At 40.6% G+C, this 18,764-nt stretch overlaps 3 protein-coding genes across 3 annotated transcripts; 2 read left to right on the top strand and 1 right to left on the bottom strand.

Annotated features, from left to right (window-relative positions):
- The first annotated feature begins 9,138 nt into the window (after positions 1–9,138).
- On the top strand, positions 9,139–11,224 carry LOC139288524 (hemicentin-1-like). Its single transcript, XM_070909833.1, has 6 exons — positions 9,139–9,175; positions 9,720–10,010; positions 10,247–10,369; positions 10,811–10,996; positions 11,128–11,153; positions 11,219–11,224. The coding sequence occupies exons 1-6, from the start codon at positions 9,139–9,141 to the stop codon at positions 11,222–11,224; spliced, it is 669 nt and encodes a 222-aa protein (XP_070765934.1).
- Positions 11,225–11,344: 120 nt separating this feature from the next.
- On the top strand, positions 11,345–15,070 carry LOC139288779 (uncharacterized). Its single transcript, XM_070910185.1, has 9 exons — positions 11,345–11,418; positions 12,228–12,500; positions 12,588–12,702; positions 12,818–12,972; positions 13,068–13,169; positions 13,755–13,823; positions 13,968–14,027; positions 14,151–14,219; positions 14,362–15,070. The coding sequence occupies exons 2-9, from the start codon at positions 12,251–12,253 to the stop codon at positions 14,424–14,426; spliced, it is 885 nt and encodes a 294-aa protein (XP_070766286.1). The 5' UTR covers positions 11,345–11,418; positions 12,228–12,250; the 3' UTR covers positions 14,427–15,070.
- apobec2b (apolipoprotein B mRNA editing enzyme, catalytic polypeptide-like 2b) lies at positions 14,976–17,167 on the bottom strand. Its single transcript, XM_070910187.1, has 4 exons — positions 16,884–17,167; positions 15,842–16,022; positions 15,321–15,664; positions 14,976–15,202 (listed from the first exon to the last, which is right to left on the bottom strand). The coding sequence occupies exons 1-3, from the start codon at positions 17,165–17,167 to the stop codon at positions 15,323–15,325; spliced, it is 807 nt and encodes a 268-aa protein (XP_070766288.1). The 3' UTR covers positions 14,976–15,202; positions 15,321–15,322.
- Between the last annotated feature and the right edge of the window lie 1,597 nt (positions 17,168–18,764).

Here is an 18,764-nt window from a genome sequence, read left to right as displayed (position 1 = left end):
CCCTGACTATTAGGCAGCCACATGTTTCGGTATAGGCAATTTCATTTAAGCTTTTTAAATGCTTGAGGGGTGTTGCCTTTCAAGGAGTGCTGTGAGGCTCACAGCAACATTTCATTTGCTCACAGGAGAAGCCCCATTGAAGTGTTTAGGAAGTGGCGAGATGAAAAAGACACAAAAGGGAGAGACAAAGAAAGAAAATGTGAGCAGGGAAGAATGAGGAGACAGATGACTGAACATGTTCAAGGGATGCACAGGTTAGCTGAAGGTTGTAAAAGAGTTAAAGAGTGAAGGATAATGGTTTTATCTTACTGTAAAGGACATACCACTGGTTCTTTTTACGGCTGTGAAACATTATCACTCTCCGTATTATTCTGGATACAGTGACGCAGAGCCACAAGTAGGAAAACGGTCTTTCATTTCCTTCTGTCACTTCTATGCACATGTTAAAAACCTTTTAAAAACTTTGGTTTCGGACATACATGACCATGTTTCTCCAGCAAGAATCTTGCTGTTGTAACTGGATTATTCTTAAATCATGAAGTCATGATAAAAGGAAGGCGCCGTTGCTGTTTACATGAACATTTCAGAAATTAGTGGGGAATAATCCAATTTTTAAAGGATAAGGCTGGTGATAATCTATTTTCTCCTATAAGCAAATCCCATGAAAAGGCCAAAACCAACAGTGTGTTTGTCTCTCTCAGCCCCAAGGACTTTTGTTCCTACTAAAGATGTAAATCTTTAAAAATGGGTCAGAAATACATACTTTCACATTAAAATAAGCAGGGCACTGTAGTTTTTAGCAAACAGTATTCAAACAAGTAAATGAAGTATTTATCAGGGACAGATTTGAGTGCTAATGAGTATTTGCAGCAGCAGGACAGTGTATCAATTATATTTCACAGCTGGTATCAGATTGCATCTCAAAGTGACCACTTGTGATCATATTTTTCTCTCGCATTCACAGAAAGTACTTTCTTTCTTTTTACTTTTACATTTTGCGCTTGGACACTTGGAGGAAGATTGCGGTGTCATTTTGATACTTAACCTTGAATATAGGGCCTCAGTTCCTACACACACTACAAAGTTGACCTTCAGTGCAGTCAGGGATATACTGCAAATGGGGTTGCATGCCTGCCTGACCCCCCGATGTGGCTCGAGTGATCAGATCTTAATGCATCCTCGATGTGTTTGGATGCATTCACACCTGTATTTACAGCTGTCCGCTTGTGATCACATTACCAAACGCGCGTTTTCATGCCAAGTGTAAACTGCCCCCTATAGATGACGTGATCGCGCTTGTGAGTCTGTACAGAGTGTCGGGACACAGCCTACCAACAGGCACAGCCATACATGGGAGGGCCCCTCGAGGGAAAAACGAGGGATTAGGCAGGGTACGCCTTTGGGTGTGTGTCTGGGGGGAGGGTGGTGATGTCAGCGCGGCACTCCACAGCTTCTAAAAATTACTCCAGATGATGTGACACACAGCCAAACTCTTCACATTACCATGAGTCAACAGGCCGAGTGGAGCGCTGTGAGAGGAAGGGAAGATGGGCCAAGGGGGCAGAAACCGAGCCAGATAATCCTTGATGGAAAATACGCTGTGGATTTCTTTCTCTCACACACACACACACACACACACACACACACACACATACAAAACCTCAAATCCACACACACTTTCTCCCTGAACATTCGTGGCTGAAGTGATTATTAACACCTCATGACCCCATTTAACCCCCTTCTTACTTTTAATTATCTTTCCACCAGTGCCTTTAGAGGACCAGGTCTTAAAGTGAGTTTATGTGTGTGTGTCTGTTGGTGTCTGTGTGTGTGTGTGTGGGTGTGTGTGTGGGTGTGCGCGCCCACATATAATAAATCCCTGTAACCCTTTCTGTATGTCTCTCTTGTCTTGTTTAGAATATTTGAGGAGGTGAGAGAAGAAGTCGTGGCTGGCTGTGCAGCAGTGTGTACATAATGAAGAAGGGGACAGAACAACATACCAACATCTCCGTATCCATTTCCACCCCCACCTCCCCCACACACCCCCGACTCTCCCACACCTCCCAGTATGCAGGGAAGACCCTCGCCACCCAACCCATCCCAGTTTGCCAAATGTTGTATGTTATTTTAGTTGGTGACTTGTATGTAAGGCTAAATTTACCATGTTTCTTTTTTTCTGCCTATGTTCATGTGCTGTTTGTTACAGTATGTATATGTACTACCTAATAAAACAGTGAAACCTTGGACATGCTATTGCAATGACTGTATGCACGTGTAATAAAAATTGTATTTTATTATATATTATGTGGATTTCTACACAAATTTTGAGATACTGTATTATTACAATAAAATGAGAAACAAAAGAAGCAGCTGGAGGCCTTTCTTAATGCTGCTCTTTTATAATCAGTATTGGCCACCACTGCCCACCAAGTCAGGGACATGGAAGAAGTGTATTTAGGAAGAGGGTTTGCATGTTATTCTTTCTCCTTTCTTCACTCTGGCCCATCATTGGAATTCATTATTGATATGTGGAATATTCTTTTAGAAAACAGCATTTTAGGTGTAGACTGAGACAAACATCTTTGCTGGCAAACATCCACCCTGGTCTCAATCCTTCAGATCCGGGGGCTCTGGCGTGTGGTTATGGTTGGCCAAATATTTTTGCAGGTATTGACTTTTTTTTATTTGATTTATTTACAAAACAATCCACAGAGTTCAAGGGAAAACCAAGACAGGCGTATCACAGGTAGCATTCATCTTTAAAACTAAATTGAAATCACAAAAAAATGAAATACTCAAAAACAAATGTGTGGCTCAAGTAAAATTTCATTAAAAACCTGTCACCTTGCAATCGGTCACCAGCATAAAAAAGGGTTTTTGGCTACTTAATTTACTTGAGGATCATTACATGACTGCAAAATGTGCCCAGTGTTATAGCTCCATAAAATATTCAGACTGGGTCACAGGTCAGGTGTTGGTGGCTGCAGACACTACCGGCCACCAAGACTAAAATTTGTGACCATATCTAAATAGTATACAGCAACACTTTTTGGTAACAACTATCAACATTTGTGACACATGCTTAATAGCATGAAGGCACCGTTTTGGGTAACAGCCATCAAAGTACAATATGTGACAATGATAACAAAAAGCGGCAACACAATTCCTTGAACTCCTAACCTCCAGCCTGTGGAGACTCACAAAACTGTTATCAACCACTTAACATCCTTGTTGCAGTTGGTGCTCGTCCAATGAGATGTGTCCTCACCTGGCTGTGTCTAGTCTAGACAAGTCTAAGTGTTGACGAAAGTGAGACAACACAAAAATAATCCATAAAAACTATCGATAAATAAAGGATCAATAGTTTTGGTTACATCCTTCTGCTGAGTTTTACAAACATTTTGTTGTGCAAGAAGAAGTTGGTTTATTGAGTAACACTAGATGGAGTAGTCTGTCAACAGGATGAGTAGGTTTTTTTAAATTTTCATTCGCCAGGTCAGAGGCGTGACTGGTTTCTCTGTGTTATACTGACACCTTATGGTGAGTATGGTGAGGCTAAACCACTGACGGAAGAACAGAAACATGAACACCATACACGAAGTCATACTATTCCACAGAGGGTATGATAACTTCAGCACTTACTTTGTCATGAGGTAATCGCTCACGTCTTGTGTGACAACTTCACGGTATATAAACACTTGGATCACTTTAAAATGTGTGTGTGCGTTTCAGTGGGAATTGGGTTCTTTCCATTTGCATGTCTGGAGAGCGACGTCCAGCTGAGGACAAGGGGATGTTGTTGTGATGTTTGTGGTTGATAGGGTTGGTTTACATGGGCTTTAAAAAAAAAAGCTGCAGCTTCTGCTTATGTCCCCAAAATCACTTCACACCTACAGGATAATGAAAGATTTACTCTGAAACTACACTTGGTTTTAGTTCTGCTTACTTTCAATTTTAATACAGGAATAGGTTTTTCAGTCAAAAGACATTCTACATGTTTTAAACTGGAAGTGAAACCCCTCTTTTAAACACACTCAACTTCTTTTTCTTACACACACAATATAATAATATAATAAAAAACACAATTTGTGTTTGGTATAGAGCACTATTTCAAGTCTTGTCAGAACATTAATGTTCTTGGATGTTGTTTCAATTCCCTAAACTCTCTTTTCAGCACAAATCAGCACTTCAAATTCATGTCGAGAATGCAAACATCTGAGTGTGGTTGACCAACGCGTTTCCTGTTGCTTCGACAAAAAAAAAAAAAAAGCAGATGCCGCTGAGACAGGAAAGCTGCTGCCCTGAGGTGAGTTTAGACATGTACTTGTCACACACGCCCATGTAGCGTGAAGTCTGTTTCCTTTACCGAACTTCACTACACAGCAGATATATGACTCAACTCAGCAGCGCAGCCTCTTCATGTGCAGCTTAATGGAAAATGTGGCTTATCAAGATCTTCAGTGTCATTTGTAAGTTTTATAGGCAATTGCATTCACATTTTGTGATTTATCTAATCTACAAAGAATATTTTCATGTACATTCAAATGTGATTCCCTTTCTATTTGACAGATTTCACTGCTATTTGTGTGGCTTCGGATCCTCAGGATGGTAAGAAACATCTGACACACTGACAAGACATTACAATGTATTTTATGCACATTGATTTTTAAAATAACAGTTTAAAGCTAGTTTTGAATTTTTTAATCAATCACATTTTCTTGTTGACCCAAAATACACAATAAATAATTAAATATTATTTAATAATAATATTATTATATATTAAAGTTAACTCTTGTGATTGTAAACTAAATTACCTGGAATTCAATTTGTGATTGTCTGTGCTAAATCAGAAGCAGACAAAAATAATGTCTAGGAAGTAAAACGTGCAAAGTTAACATGAGGAACATGAAGTACTCTGTTGTCATGAGTCTGGCAGTTCCTACAATTAGACACCTACCAGTGCAAGTTCATATTTCACTATTCTGTAGTTCCAACTTCATGTTTTTACGTGGTGAGCTTTTCTCAACTGTAATGCCCTTGTTCTTGTGTGATAATGTACTGTGTAGTGATGTGTGGTAATTTATAATGTAGATTTTTTTGGAGAATATTTCAAAGGTGTTTCAGCTCTGGAAATGTTTGAGGCCGCAGTTTGTGGTTATGTTGTATTGAACTGCATTTTACTGTCAGGCGTTCCTGTAATTTTGTCTACCCCTTGTGTAGTATAACATTGGCTATTTCAATCTGTGGGTCAGCCCTAACAAAACTACATGATGTTTAATTTAACTCGGTTTAAATTCGAGAGTATTCACCGATTCATTTGCAGATTATTTTCCCAATTTATCAATTGATTCTTTTGACTATGAAATGTGAGAAAATAGTGATACATTCCCGTTAAAAATTTGTATATATTCAAATTGCTTGTTTTATTTGACCAAAGACATTCAGTTTGCTGTCACATATGACAAAGAAAGGCAACAAATCTTCAAATTTGAGAGCTGAGACCAGTGAATGTTTGATAATTACTCGATTATCAAAGTAGTTGCCGATTCATTTTCTGTCGACCGACCAATCAAGTAATAAAGTGCATTATTACTGCTGTGGCTGTTTAAATCTCCACCTGAGATGTAGGTGGAGAGGTGGTATTCTGAAATGAATTGTGTCCTCCACACCTCTCCTCTCATCCAACAGTCACCACCGTGTTCAGAGACGTTTCTCCAACCAGTCCTCTGCCAATGTCCACAGTGATCCCAACAGCCTATGGTGAGATTTTGACCTCAGTTGTGTCGCAAAAAAAACCCATAAATCTAAAAGAATAATCATGATCTTAAAGGGTTTGATTTTACAATCCTGTTGATTTAATAGTGGAAAGACGTTACTTCCTGAAATCAAGTCAGTATTGAGCCATTTTTAATGAGAAAATTCACCTATAATCAATATGTACTTTTGCATTGATTTTGTACATTTAAATCTACAAACACAAACACATGAGACAGAAAAGATCTTTAAGAAAATATGACATGCAAATGATGTGTCTTTGACAGTAAGGCTTCCAAGCTGTGAATCAGCAAATGTCACCTGTGAACTCACCCTGGGCGTTGTCAAAACGTACTAGCAGAACGACTATACTGGGTTGTGCAGATTAAATCATCACCGCAATTTGTCCCTCCGCCTTTTAGATGAAACCTGTTAAAGTTTTGCAAAATTAAACTGAGCTGTTGTTGAAATAATATATTATATTATTCAAATATTACATCTATTTCAAAGTGGATTTGCCCTCTGAAAAAAAGTGTTCCGAAATCATTTTAACTGCAGTCTGTAATTTTATGAATTTTTAAATCGATGACTAGATGGCATCAGTTGTATTTATTTCAATTTTGTATTTTTTGTGTGGTTTTTAACTGCACTTAAGACCAAAAATCATAGCAAGAAGAGTTAAAAGAAGAACTCACAGTAAGGCTCCTAATGCCTGAATGGACCTAAATGTGCGTGGCTGTGTCAGCATAATGTTTTTGTTTGAGATAATATGAACGCAAGAAGTAATATTTTTAATACATTTCCAGTGCCTCCAGTACCATCTCTGCAGCTACAGTCAGACAGGTTGGATGTGTTCCCCTCTGAGAAAGTAGAGTTCAGCTGTAACGTCACCGGCAGCTCTGACTGGACCTTCACCTGGTACAGAGGGGGGCAGCAGATACAAGATTCAGATGCAAATGTGAATTTGCCTGCAGAGGGATCAAAGCTCAAAATCACTGCAGCAGCACAAATACATTCTGGAAGTTATTCCTGTAAAGGTCAACACAAAACAAAGAGCGTCACCACTGCAGAGAGTAACCAGATCCAACTCACAGTTTATGGTAAGTCTCATTATGATCCATCACCCATATTCTTGCTGAATTTCTAGACAGCAGTTAGAAATATAATTATTGAAATGGCACCTTTTTCTTTCTTTTTTTCTGATTAGCAAACAAGCCCAAGCCCACTTTGGTCCCAACAAGATTTGACCTGATGTTTCCTGGAGAGTCCGTCACCTTCAAATGCACGGTCAATCTGTCCTCTGGATGGGAATATCTGTGGTATCATAATGGAAATGAAATTCAAGCATCTAATCATAATGCTTATACCATAGCTTCTATAGATCATCCTCACAGTGGACAGTACCACTGCAAAGCCAAGAGAGGCCCATTCTACACGGAGGAGAGTGAAAAAATAACTCTGCAGGTCTCTGGTAAGCTCACCTATGAACTGTGTCATCACTTCGAACAGTATGACCACTTAATTTGTATCTACATATATGAGCCTTTATGCACAAGTCTGCAACACTTTCATCTGTGAAAACTGGAGGTTCAGATGCACTCAACATTTCTGTGTTCCTACCTCCTTGTCTTTTCTGATGCAGTAAGTCGTTTTTATTGGGCTTTATCATAAATTTCTTTCAAGATTTTGTTTTTGTGATCAAATTTTTATTATTATTTGAACCGAGGAGATGCAGACATACAGTAAGCAATGCAGCTGTGAATAAAAGTAACAAAACAAAACACTATATTTATGGTGACTGGTGAGTAAGTAAGTGTAACAATAATATGATAGACCCATAAAAATCACAGCTATAAAGTCACTATGTTGAATGCAAATGACAATACAAGCTAAGACAAGATTTTTAAGATTTCTTTGCATATTTTCAGACCCCCCTAAACCATCTCTGAAGATTATGTCTCCCTGGCCGGACGTGTTCGAAGATGAGATTGTGATGTTTAGATGTGAAGTCGCCAGCCCCGACTGGACGGTCACCTGGTACAGAAATCAAAAGAAGCTCGAGGAGGACACAACCCTGACCCTGGATGCAGATGAACCATTGCTCAACATCACCTCAGTTAATCCAACCCATCGAGGAGGCTATGCCTGCAAAGCTCACCTTGAATCCAGGGGCGTCACCTCTGGGTTCAGCAACACAGTTAATGTTACAGTTTATGGTGAGCTTTCATGCCTCTGTGTAGCATTACATACATTTTACATTAATTCAGCTTTCTTAAAGAAAGATTTGAACATTTTGGGAAATGAGCTAATTTGCTTACCACTCTCATATCGGTACGCTAAATATGAAGCTACTCCAAGCACCCAGTTAGCATAGTTTGGCACAAAAACTGGAAGCAGCTAGCCTTGCTCTATCCCAAAGGTAACAAAACCTGCCTACCAGCACCTCTAAAGCTCACTAATTAACATGTTAAATCTCATTAGTTTAATCATACAAAAAAGCAAACTAAAAATGGCCGGATGTGCCGGAATATTTCACAGCAGGTGATTTCCTCTCTTTACTTTGAGGTTGCCAGGCTTTTTGGACCTTTGGACAGAGCCAGGCTAGCAGTTTCCCCCGTTGATGCATTGAAGAGTTCTTATAATACAGCCATGGTGTCCCCCTGCTTTCAGTATGTGTGCTAAGCTAAGCTAATTTGCTGTAGCTTCATATTTCAACTCTCACAGAGGAAGTGAACAAGCATATTTCTCAAAACTTCTAAACGTTAATATTCAACTTCATTAACAAAAGATTTAATTTGGGTTGTCAAAAGGTGATATATATGACTGCTTCTCACGTTTTGGGGCACATTATAGCAATAATATGATTTAAACTGCCTTTTTTTGTTCTAGCAAACACACCAAAACCAACACTGAGCAAGTTTCCTGGTTTTAACCCCATGTATGTTGGAGAAACTGTGAACTTCACTTGCGACGTTGATGTGTCCTCTGGCTGGGAGTATCAGTGGTACAAAGATGGAAAGTATCTTCCTGAAAACACTGACACCCATCATGAAATCCATCTTGGTCCTTCTGATGGGGGGAAATACTGGTGCAAGGCCACCAGAGCTGAAGCAACATCAACAGACGTCAGTGAGAAAATACAACAAGATATTCTTGGTAGGTAAAAACAGCAAAGTAATTAAGCATTGTGTTTACAGTAAGAGAATGTGTTTGTTGTAAATATGTAAAATGGTAATCATCTATGTAAATGAAGTCGTCATTTTGGGTTGTCCTGGTGTTGTCACTAAGGTTGCTCTTGAATTCAGTGAAACAGCCTTTAGAGAGCATCTTGCTTCCGTTATTTTATGCATTTTCTGTTGAAACAGGATGTTGTGGTGTAGCATAATGCAGGGAGGGACGATTCAGAAGTGTGCATGTGTACGTAGGTAGATATTTATTTTGAGCCAGTGGCACACCACTAGAGAAGGGATGTTTTTTGCGCAATATTGTGCTTTGCTTTAGGTTGACTGACCTGTCTTCACACGTTGTAGATTTATTAATCTGTACTTTGACTGTTTCTGTGCTTCTGCTTCTATGTGTGTTCTTATATCCTTAGAAGAACCTGGTAATATTTACTTGTTGTAGTCATTAAGGTTAGGAATTAGCTAGGAAAAAACATGTTTATGTATTTTATAAGCAAATTCAATGAGGATCTATTTTTAAAGAATATTATTCAGTGTTTAAGTCGGTTTGACACCATAAAGGTCCTGATTTAAATGAGCTGAACACCAAATATGTCACTTTGTCCTCTTTTGTGTAAACTTGATTGTGTCTAGATCACTTTTGTTGTGTATGATATAAGCAGATGCAATAATTATGCTTTTGCTTATGCCTGTCTTATGCTTTATACTGTGTAGTAAAATCAAATACAATCAGGGTATCTCCAAGGATATTAAAAAGGGGCTGATGTGTCTGTTTCTCTGTAGAAATTCCTGTTCCATCTTTGAGGCTAGTAACACCGTGGTTGGATGTGTTCCCTGCTGAGAGTGTGAAGTTGAGCTGTGGGATGAACGGCAGCTCTGGCTGGACATATACATGGCAGAAAGATGGACAGAAGGTCCGGGCTGATAATGTTATTTCTTTTGACTCGAATGGAGTTACTCTTTCCATCAAATCTGCTTCAGCTGCACACGCAGGTCAATACAACTGCAAGGGACACCTGAACGGCAGGTCTGTCAGCAGCAACCCTAGTCCTGGACTTACTCTCACAGTATATGGTGAATTTTTCTTTATTTTTTCATTTGCATAAAAATACAAATACTATTTCTAAATCTATTAAATCTATAATAAGAAATGTGTCCTTACTTTTAGGTACAATGAAACATTTTGGGGGATTAGTGCTGGGGGATAAATATCTGTTTCAGGAACATCTAGTTAAACGCTAGCTTCTTTTTACACTGAATACAGTGTAATTTAACACACTGATGGCAATGGCATGTTTACTTACCCTCAGATAAGGAACCCACTGTCACACTGACGCAGGATCCAGACTACCAGGTGATGTTCCCCGGGGAGCCAGTCTCCTTTAGCTGTCACATTAATGTCTCCTCTGGATGGGAGTACCTGTGGTACAAAGGTGACAGTTCATTTCCCGTATCTGGAAACAATCACACCATCACTTCTGTTGTGACATCAGACACTGGCTCATATAAATGTCAAGCTAAAAGAGGAAGGAATACAGTCTTCCTCTCAGAAAAGAGTCAGGCTATACACCTTGATGTCAAAGGTAAGTCTGTTGACTTCCTCCAAACATTTGTTTGTTGTGTGCAGTTGTTGAATGAGTTTTCCAGGTGTGTTTCTGCAGTGCACTTCTGATCACTTACGATGCTATTATCTGGCTGGTCAATGTCAATGTTTTAATGAACAGTTTAACTCAAACAATTGTCAATATCACAAAATACCCACAGACGCTTTTCTTCTTGTGTGTATTCAGAGAACAAGCCTAAGCCCTCGATGGCTCAACAGCCAGATGTTGACAAGGTGTACACTGGAGAGTCAGTGTCCTTTCAATGTAAAGTTCAACTCTCATCTGGTTGGGGGTACATCTGGTACAAAGATGGAGCACCACTCCATATCAACAGCAGTAGTTTTAACATCCATGATGCCGACTTAGTGCACAGTGGGACTTATAAGTGCATGGCCATTAGAGGCAAAACAAAGTACAACACGGAGTACAGTGATGGACGGATCTTGCTCATATCTGGTGAGCCAAAGAAAGTTGCTTTGTGTTGGGATGTGCCTTCATCTGTGTTTATGGATTTAATGCTATAAAATGTACAAAGAGGATATCTGTAAGGATATTAACAAGGGTCTAATGTATATGTTTCTCTGTAGAAATTCCTGTTCCATCTTTGAGGCGAGTAACACCGTGGTTGGATCTGTTCCCTGCTGAGAGTGTGAAGTTGAGCTGTGGGATGAACGGCAGCTCTGACTGGATGTATGCATGGCAGAAAGATGGACAGAAGGTCCAGGCTGGCAATACAGCATCTTTTGACTCTGATGGAACAACTCTTTCCATCACTTCTGCTTCAGCTGCACATTTTGGTCTATACAAATGCTCAGGCAAACTCAAGAGCAGGTCTGTCACCAGCAGCTTTAGTTCTGGACTAACGCTTCATGTTTATGGTGAGATTTCTTTCTTCTTTTTTTGACACAGTTCTTTTTGGGGAATATTTTTAAATCAATTGTTTTATTTTGACTCTTGTCACACTGGAAGAGGCAGTGTCAGGTGGGATTTCTATACTAAGCAAAAACTGTAATTTTAAAGGAATTTGTTTGAATTGTTCGACATTTTGGGAAATAAGCTTATTCACTTTCTTGCCGAGAGTTAGATAGGAAGAGTGATATCACTCTCATATCTGTCCTGTTCAGTATGACGCTACAGCTAGGAGACACTTTGCGTAGCTTAGCATAAATACTAGAGGCAGGGGGAAACAGCTAGCAGCTGGTTGCCTGATGACCTCACAGTGACTACAGTACTCCAGGACAGCATGCAACCTCCTGTAAAACCACAAATAGATAAAACAAATAAGATATAATGTCTTAATTATTGAGGGTTTTTTTTAACCTTTGGACAGAGCCAGGTTAGCTTTTTCCCTTTGCTTCCAGTCTTTATGCTAAGCTAAGCTAACCATCTCTTTGCTGTCGCTTCATATTTAAGGGACAGATATGTCTAGTGTGGTATCGATCTTCTCATCTAACTGTCAGCAAGAAAGCGAAGAAGTGTTTTTCCCAAAATGTTGAACTATTTCTTTAAGTAAACTGAAATAGGACAGTTTTCGTTTTTGGGAGACATGTTGCATTCTGTAAAGGAAGTAGAGTTTCAGCATATGCCACTTAAAGCATCAAGTTAAACGCCAACTCTGGGTTGTGCAGTGTGATATACATTAAAAAGCTGTCATACTAATAGCAATGGCATTATTATCACCCCCCAGATACAAAACCAAGAGTCATACTGATGCAGAATCCAGAGTACGATGTGATGTACACCGGAGATTCAGTCTCCTTTAGCTGCCACATTAATGTGTCCTCTGGATGGGAGTACCTGTGGTACAAAGATGATAGTCCACGTCCCATATTTGGAAAGAATCACAGCATCACTTCTGTTGCGAGTTCAGACACTGGATCATATAACTGCCAAGCTAAAAGAGGAAGGACAGCAGTCTTCCACTCAGACAAGAGTCAGGCTGTAAGTCTCTACATTAAAGGTACGTTTTTCTTGACTACCCTCTAAGATTCTTCTGTATGTGCATGTGTTGAACGTGTTTATCACAGTTGTGATTGTATTTCTACAGAGCGCCCAAAGGCTGATATAATCCTGTTAACTGGCTGGTCAGAGGTCTTCTCCACTGACAGCCTGGTGCTCAGATGTGGGGTGCAGGACAGCCCGGACATGTGGAACTTCACCTGGTAATACACATCATAGACACCAGTTAATACTATAGTTTTCTAAATGCATTCACTTGTGTACTGTGTGGATTCTCACCTTTCTGAAAATTCAAACATACATACAAAAATGTAACAGGTTCAAAGAGGACCAACCAATCAATTCGACCTCTGAGAGACATACAGTCACACCCCAGAATGACCCTGAGCAGAGCCATTACACCTGCCATGGCATTCGCACCGGTAGACCATCTTATTCAAAAAGAAGTGATTCTTTCAAGACCAAGAACCTGCGTGAGTATTACAGAGGTCTAGAAGGATGAGATGAGTTTTTACCCTGCAAATATTCTTTCTCACTTTCATTCTCTGTTTTTATTTTTAATCTGTAGTTTTGAAGAGGAGGTTGCTTCTTTCCATCTCTGGCTGTCTCTTCTTTGGCATCATCGCAGTCTTACCAGGATTCATTTTCCTCAGAGTCATCTGCAAACCAGGTTTGGCTTTTGGGACTTTTTGACTTCATGGATTCTAAAAAAAATCTTCATTATTAAAGTAGCTATAATCAATATTGTAGTAACAATTAATCAGTGACATTGTGGTTGCTTGCCTACAGAGAGTGATCTCCTTAATCTGCTGCTCCTCTTGGCTTTACGTTGCTTCATTGTGATTTCAGCTCAGTGTTTGTCTGTCCGGCCCAAAACTTTACTGTTTTGGTTCACTCTCACCGCTCTCATAGCGCCATTTTCCGCCACAGCAGGCAGCTGACACAATTAGTGACTAACTGGTCAACACAGTGGAGCATTTAGTAGCTAAAGAGCCAAATATGTCTGTCGTTAGTGGAAAGAGTTAGTGGAAACTAAAAACAGAGAGAGAATATTGGACTTATACTTGCCAAGTGACGAGAAACACGACTCTAGATGAATAATGTTGCTCTGTAACTGCTGGGTGTGGGTCAACTCAAAAGGTGATGATATGTCGATGTTGTGTTCACACCTCGTTTCAGCTGCCCCGAGAATATATTTCATCTCAAATTAACAATGCCACAATGACGTCACTTATTCTTTTTCCTTATCACGCAGCTGATGATGATGATAAACCAGAAGAGGCAAACCTGTTTCTCACCATGGCCCAGCTGAAGGACTGCGCTGGTATGTTGACACCACCTCTCATGGCTTGTGGTTTTGGTTGCCGTTTCCGCACATGCTGCAGATACATCCCCACCGGTGATTCATTTCTGAGCTATTCTTGAATTCACTGTCTATGAAACTACCGACTGACACTTCTGCCTGCAGATGCACCCTGTCCACTGGTTGACTACATCACAGATGAAGCACTGAATGCACCATCTAAAGGTAAAGAACCCACACATGATACAAAAACTACATTAGTGTGAAAGTGATTTGAAAGTTCCCTTTGTTAATCCCACACTGACATCTTTTCTTGGTTTCTTTTTTTAAAAACAATCTGGCCTGCAGAAGGGGATGAGAATGGTACGATTTGCAGTGAAACAACACCTTTACCAATAACCTCACAGGAGGACCAAGGTAATAAAGTTATATTACAGATGCACTTTTCCAATTAAACATTTTCTCTGTGATGACAGGTGCTGTGCCAATTTCTTATATCTGAAACATGATGTATTTCTAATCCAACTTTCCACATCTCTCATCCTTCATGTGTTTCTAGCTGTGACGACTGAGAGCCATGATACAACAGAAAACAACGGTGGGCTGGTTTCCTTTAAACAATGAGTCACTGAAGCGCTATTTGCATCGGTTTAGCAGATAATTATTAACAAGTTTATAGACATGCTACAACCCTGTGAGGCTTTAATGCTCATTAGTACCAGAAAAACTTTTGGCTGTATGAAAACTGGAGAGACAATTTTGCTGTTGTGCGATGCTTACCGCTGGGGCAAAAAATGTTTGGCCCAAGAGTGACGTCAGAGGGAAGGCCAAGCTGTGTACATCATGAGACATCTACAACTCATCTTGTCTGGCTCAACATGGTCAGACTTTCAGCCTCAGCTGTGCTTTGACCTGAACGCTAACGTTGAGGTTCACTATGTTAGCCATTCCACCCATTAGGTACATCTGCTTGTCCTTGAGGGTTTATATGATAAACATCAATCATGTACATTGTTAGTTCTCAGTTATTGTATGCACTGTACATATGTGATGGTCTGTAGGAGACTTCTTCAATTCTTGGAACAAACACCAGATGTCAGTAGATATAAGTTGGCTTATTTCATGTTGTAAATGGTTCAGCAATGAATGTTATAGGCAGCCAGTTGGATACTGTATGATTTATTTATATACAATATGTGATGCTACAGATATGCCATTCAAGCATTTTGTCTCCCTATGAAATTATCAAAATAAAAAATACAAAATGATGCCATGAGTGTTCATTCAAACTAATACTGATCTGCACCATCACTGCAAGAAACACACGTTCCCAGTGGGAATTTGACAATTAGTCCAGCTTGTGGTTCAGTCAGTGGGGAGATCTTGTCCGTCAGGTGCATCTGTAACAAGACAGGGGAAAGACCATCATTATTGAGGCAAACAGTTAAAATCCGAAGGTTTTTATTGACCCAGAAGAAGCATGTAGGCCCAAAACATACACAATACTTAGTGACTCACATCTACTTGAGGATATTAGCCAGTTTATCCATGTAGTAGTCATAGTTCTCCTGACAATCCTCCCAGGGTGTGAAGCTCTCATCCTCCTTCTCCACATACGTTTCCCAAACATGCAGGAAGTCAGACGGCTTCATCATACGCAGCTTGCAGCCGGCACTCACCAGGGCCCGGAGCCCCTCCACTATCTCCGGCTGCTCCCACTCAAAGAGACGGGAGCAGAATATGCTGAGACAGACCTTTTCGCGCTGCTGGAGGATGTGGGCCAACTTGGCTGCACAAGCCACACAGGGACTGGATGATACATACCATGTGACTTCACATTCTTGGGAAGCGTTAGGGAGCACCTGGAAAGGAAAAGGTGTGGATTTCATGAGGCATGAAGGAGAAAAAAAACAAACATTATCATATTACATATAACATTATCATGAGAGAAAATGCTTATGGAAATCAGACCTCCCGCAGGTGTTCACATGTGTAACATTATACTACAGTGAGAAAAGCCGAGTGTGAGCGTTCATTACCTCTTGAAAGAAGGCCTCTTCAGCATGAGCTGTGGCATGCTCATCCTCCATATAACCTTTCAGAGGCTCTGTGCTGCCTCCTGGTGTGTCTACTCTGAAGCACAGTAGAGTCTTGTTCCTCCCTGATGAGTACTCCACGTTCCTGAACTGAAACTTGAAGTAGAACGGGCTCATCTGTTCCCTGGTTGAGATAGAATGTGAGAGTTTCCATAAATCTAACATAAAGTTTCCTGTTTTCTTGCCGGTGAATACCAAACGGCACTGTCATCATCATCATCATCGCTGCTTTTAGTGCATGAAACAACATGATGTAATCTATCAACAGTGCTTTCAAAGTTATCTGTCACCTTTAATCGTGGTGTGTGACAGTGGACCTGGAAATGCCAATCCAGGTGACATTAACACTAAGAGCATGAGTCACTCATTTTGTGATGAATTTGTCACCTGTTCATGACACAGTAAAAGAGCAATGCTTCCATTAAGACTGTGGTGACACAGTGAATAGAATATTAATGAGGCTACTGCTGAGTAAACTGATGTTTCTATAAATATTTTTGGCTTTCACATCATCCCACGGTCTGTGGATGTGCCAGGCCCTTCATGAGTCAGCCACTGTACAAAACTCATACCCCTGCTGCCTTTCTATATTAATCCATTGTTATATGGCACATGAATAGCCAGATGGATTACACAAATAGATCCCTTATAGCTTTGCTATCAAACAGCCAATACTCAGAGGACAAAGGCTGGGGAACAGATGCTAGGCGGAGTGATATAGCAGGGGTTGGCATCTGTGTCGGCTGTGTGACTCATCCCTATTCTTACACTGGGTTAGTAAGGATGGCAGGTGCAAGTCATTAGTATCCTTCCTCGCTGAAATCAACTATAGAACATGCATTGAGAACAATATGACTTAGAGAAAGACATGAAAAACTACTTCAACGATAAAATAACCAAAAGGTAGATGAGTTAGAGTAAAACAGTGTGTAAGTATGACATACTGACTCTAACTCCTGTGGCATACATATTAAGTCTTACTCACCCTGTGACAATCTCAAACGGTGGCAGCTCTATGGGCTGAAATTCTCCATTTTCTTCATTGTTGTTCGCCTCTGCTCCTGTTGCCCCTCCACTTTCCCCGTTCGTCTTCCCTTCACTCGTCTTGGGCTGCTCGGGGGTCTTCTCTGGCTTTTTCCCAAGTTTGTCAGCCTTTTTCACGATTTTCTCCTTCCCCTTTTCCTTCTCTTTGTCCTTCTCATCATTTGTTTTGTTTTCCACCTTCTTCTCTTTCTTCTTAACACTGACCCGGCTGTTTCTGTCCGCCATGATTATGTGTAAGTGGGTGAGAGTGTTGTGATAAAGAGAGGGAGGGAGATAGCAACAGAGAGAGAGAGAGAGAGAGAGAGAGATTGCTAAGTTTAAGTGGAGTGATAACCCTAGTGCATTTACAGAAATAGATCCTATTGTGCGCTAAGGTTGGAGTCACAACATGTGCATGTCTGACCAGGGCAGGCATAGGTAGCTCGTTTAACTCAACCCCCCTCCTCTTTCCATGCCCTGGCTGTTAAAAGGCCAAAGGACAACACACGACTGAGTGCCCATGTGTTGCATGATGAAAGCAGGGCAATACTGGACTTATATCTCTTACACACTTTATAAAGTTGCCAAATTAAGAAAGGAAACTACCATATTCTTTGTGTAAATGTAAAATTCACACACAAACGAGAGGTAGCACTTTAATCCAACAGGCTTTAACTGTCAACAGGCCAGCAACAGGCAGGTTATTAATAACGATGCTTGGCGGTGTGTGTGTGTCTGTGTGTATGGGGGTAACCAGGGCTCTCTTGATACTAATACCACTTTTGTTTGTGCCAAGTCCAATGTCCTGCAGCCCGTTAGGCCTCAGGAATACAGCAAGGCCAGCTAAAGGTCACCCCAAATAGGGAAAAGATTGGGAACAGAGTCCACAAACACAATGTGTAGGAGAGTGTTTGTCTCTGTGCTATGAATAAGAGTGCAGGAGTGAAGTGTGGCCCTGTGTGCATGTGCCCGTGAACAATCAATCTATGAAATCACCCTGCATCAATATGGTCCTCTGCTGAGGCCATTGCATGGGGGAGGGGAAAATTGGTTTTGCGAGAGTGTGTGTGTATTTTTCTGTGTATGTGTGTCTATGCGCGGACAGAAAATGGATTTCTGCACTGCAGATGTAATAACTTGAGGCATAAGGGAGAGGGCGGGAGGGAGGGGGCAGTTCAATTACAATTTCCTCCCCTCCCTCAGTCTCACTCTCTGCCAAGTAATTCATTTCAGAGGCAATTACCAATAGGACTGCAGCCCGCCTGCTCGTCTAACTCATTTGGATGAGCTGTCACAGCCGGGGGGGAGGGAGGGACGCTTCAAGCTGCTCCACATACACTCACAAACAACAACACACCCTGTGGGGATGAGCAAAAAACACACTTTCCAAAAGATCAACACACTAACACATCCGCACAGACATCTAGCAACACATCTAAATCCACAGAGACATCCCGGGGTGAAAATCATTAAGATCACAGCCATCTTTGATAATTATGATCTATGAGGGAACTCTCATTGAATCTCACACACATTAACACACTTCCTCTGAAGTGGATTTCAAGAACAACAAAAAACAGTAACACTGGGATGAAGCTGTTCTGCAGTTGGTGAAAAATAATCTGTCTGACAGTTGTTATAATCAGATCAATTGCAATTCCTTCACAGTCAGTCATCTTCAAATTGATTGATGCTGTTGTCTTACTGTTCCTCATTAATCACTAAACATGAATCACTGCATTGGTTGATTGAAGCAGTTTGTGCCTTCTGATGTAGCATTAGAGAACGAGAGTACAGAAGCTACATATTGCTTTCTGCCATTTATTTCTATGTACTTTTTGTA

This window comes from Enoplosus armatus, chromosome 8, assembly GCF_043641665.1.
Source record: "Enoplosus armatus isolate fEnoArm2 chromosome 8, fEnoArm2.hap1, whole genome shotgun sequence".
NCBI classification, from domain to species: Eukaryota; Metazoa; Chordata; class Actinopteri; order Centrarchiformes; family Enoplosidae; genus Enoplosus; species Enoplosus armatus.
The sequence above is the reverse complement of the archived record's forward strand: the minus strand, read 5'-3'. Positions and strand labels throughout refer to the sequence as shown.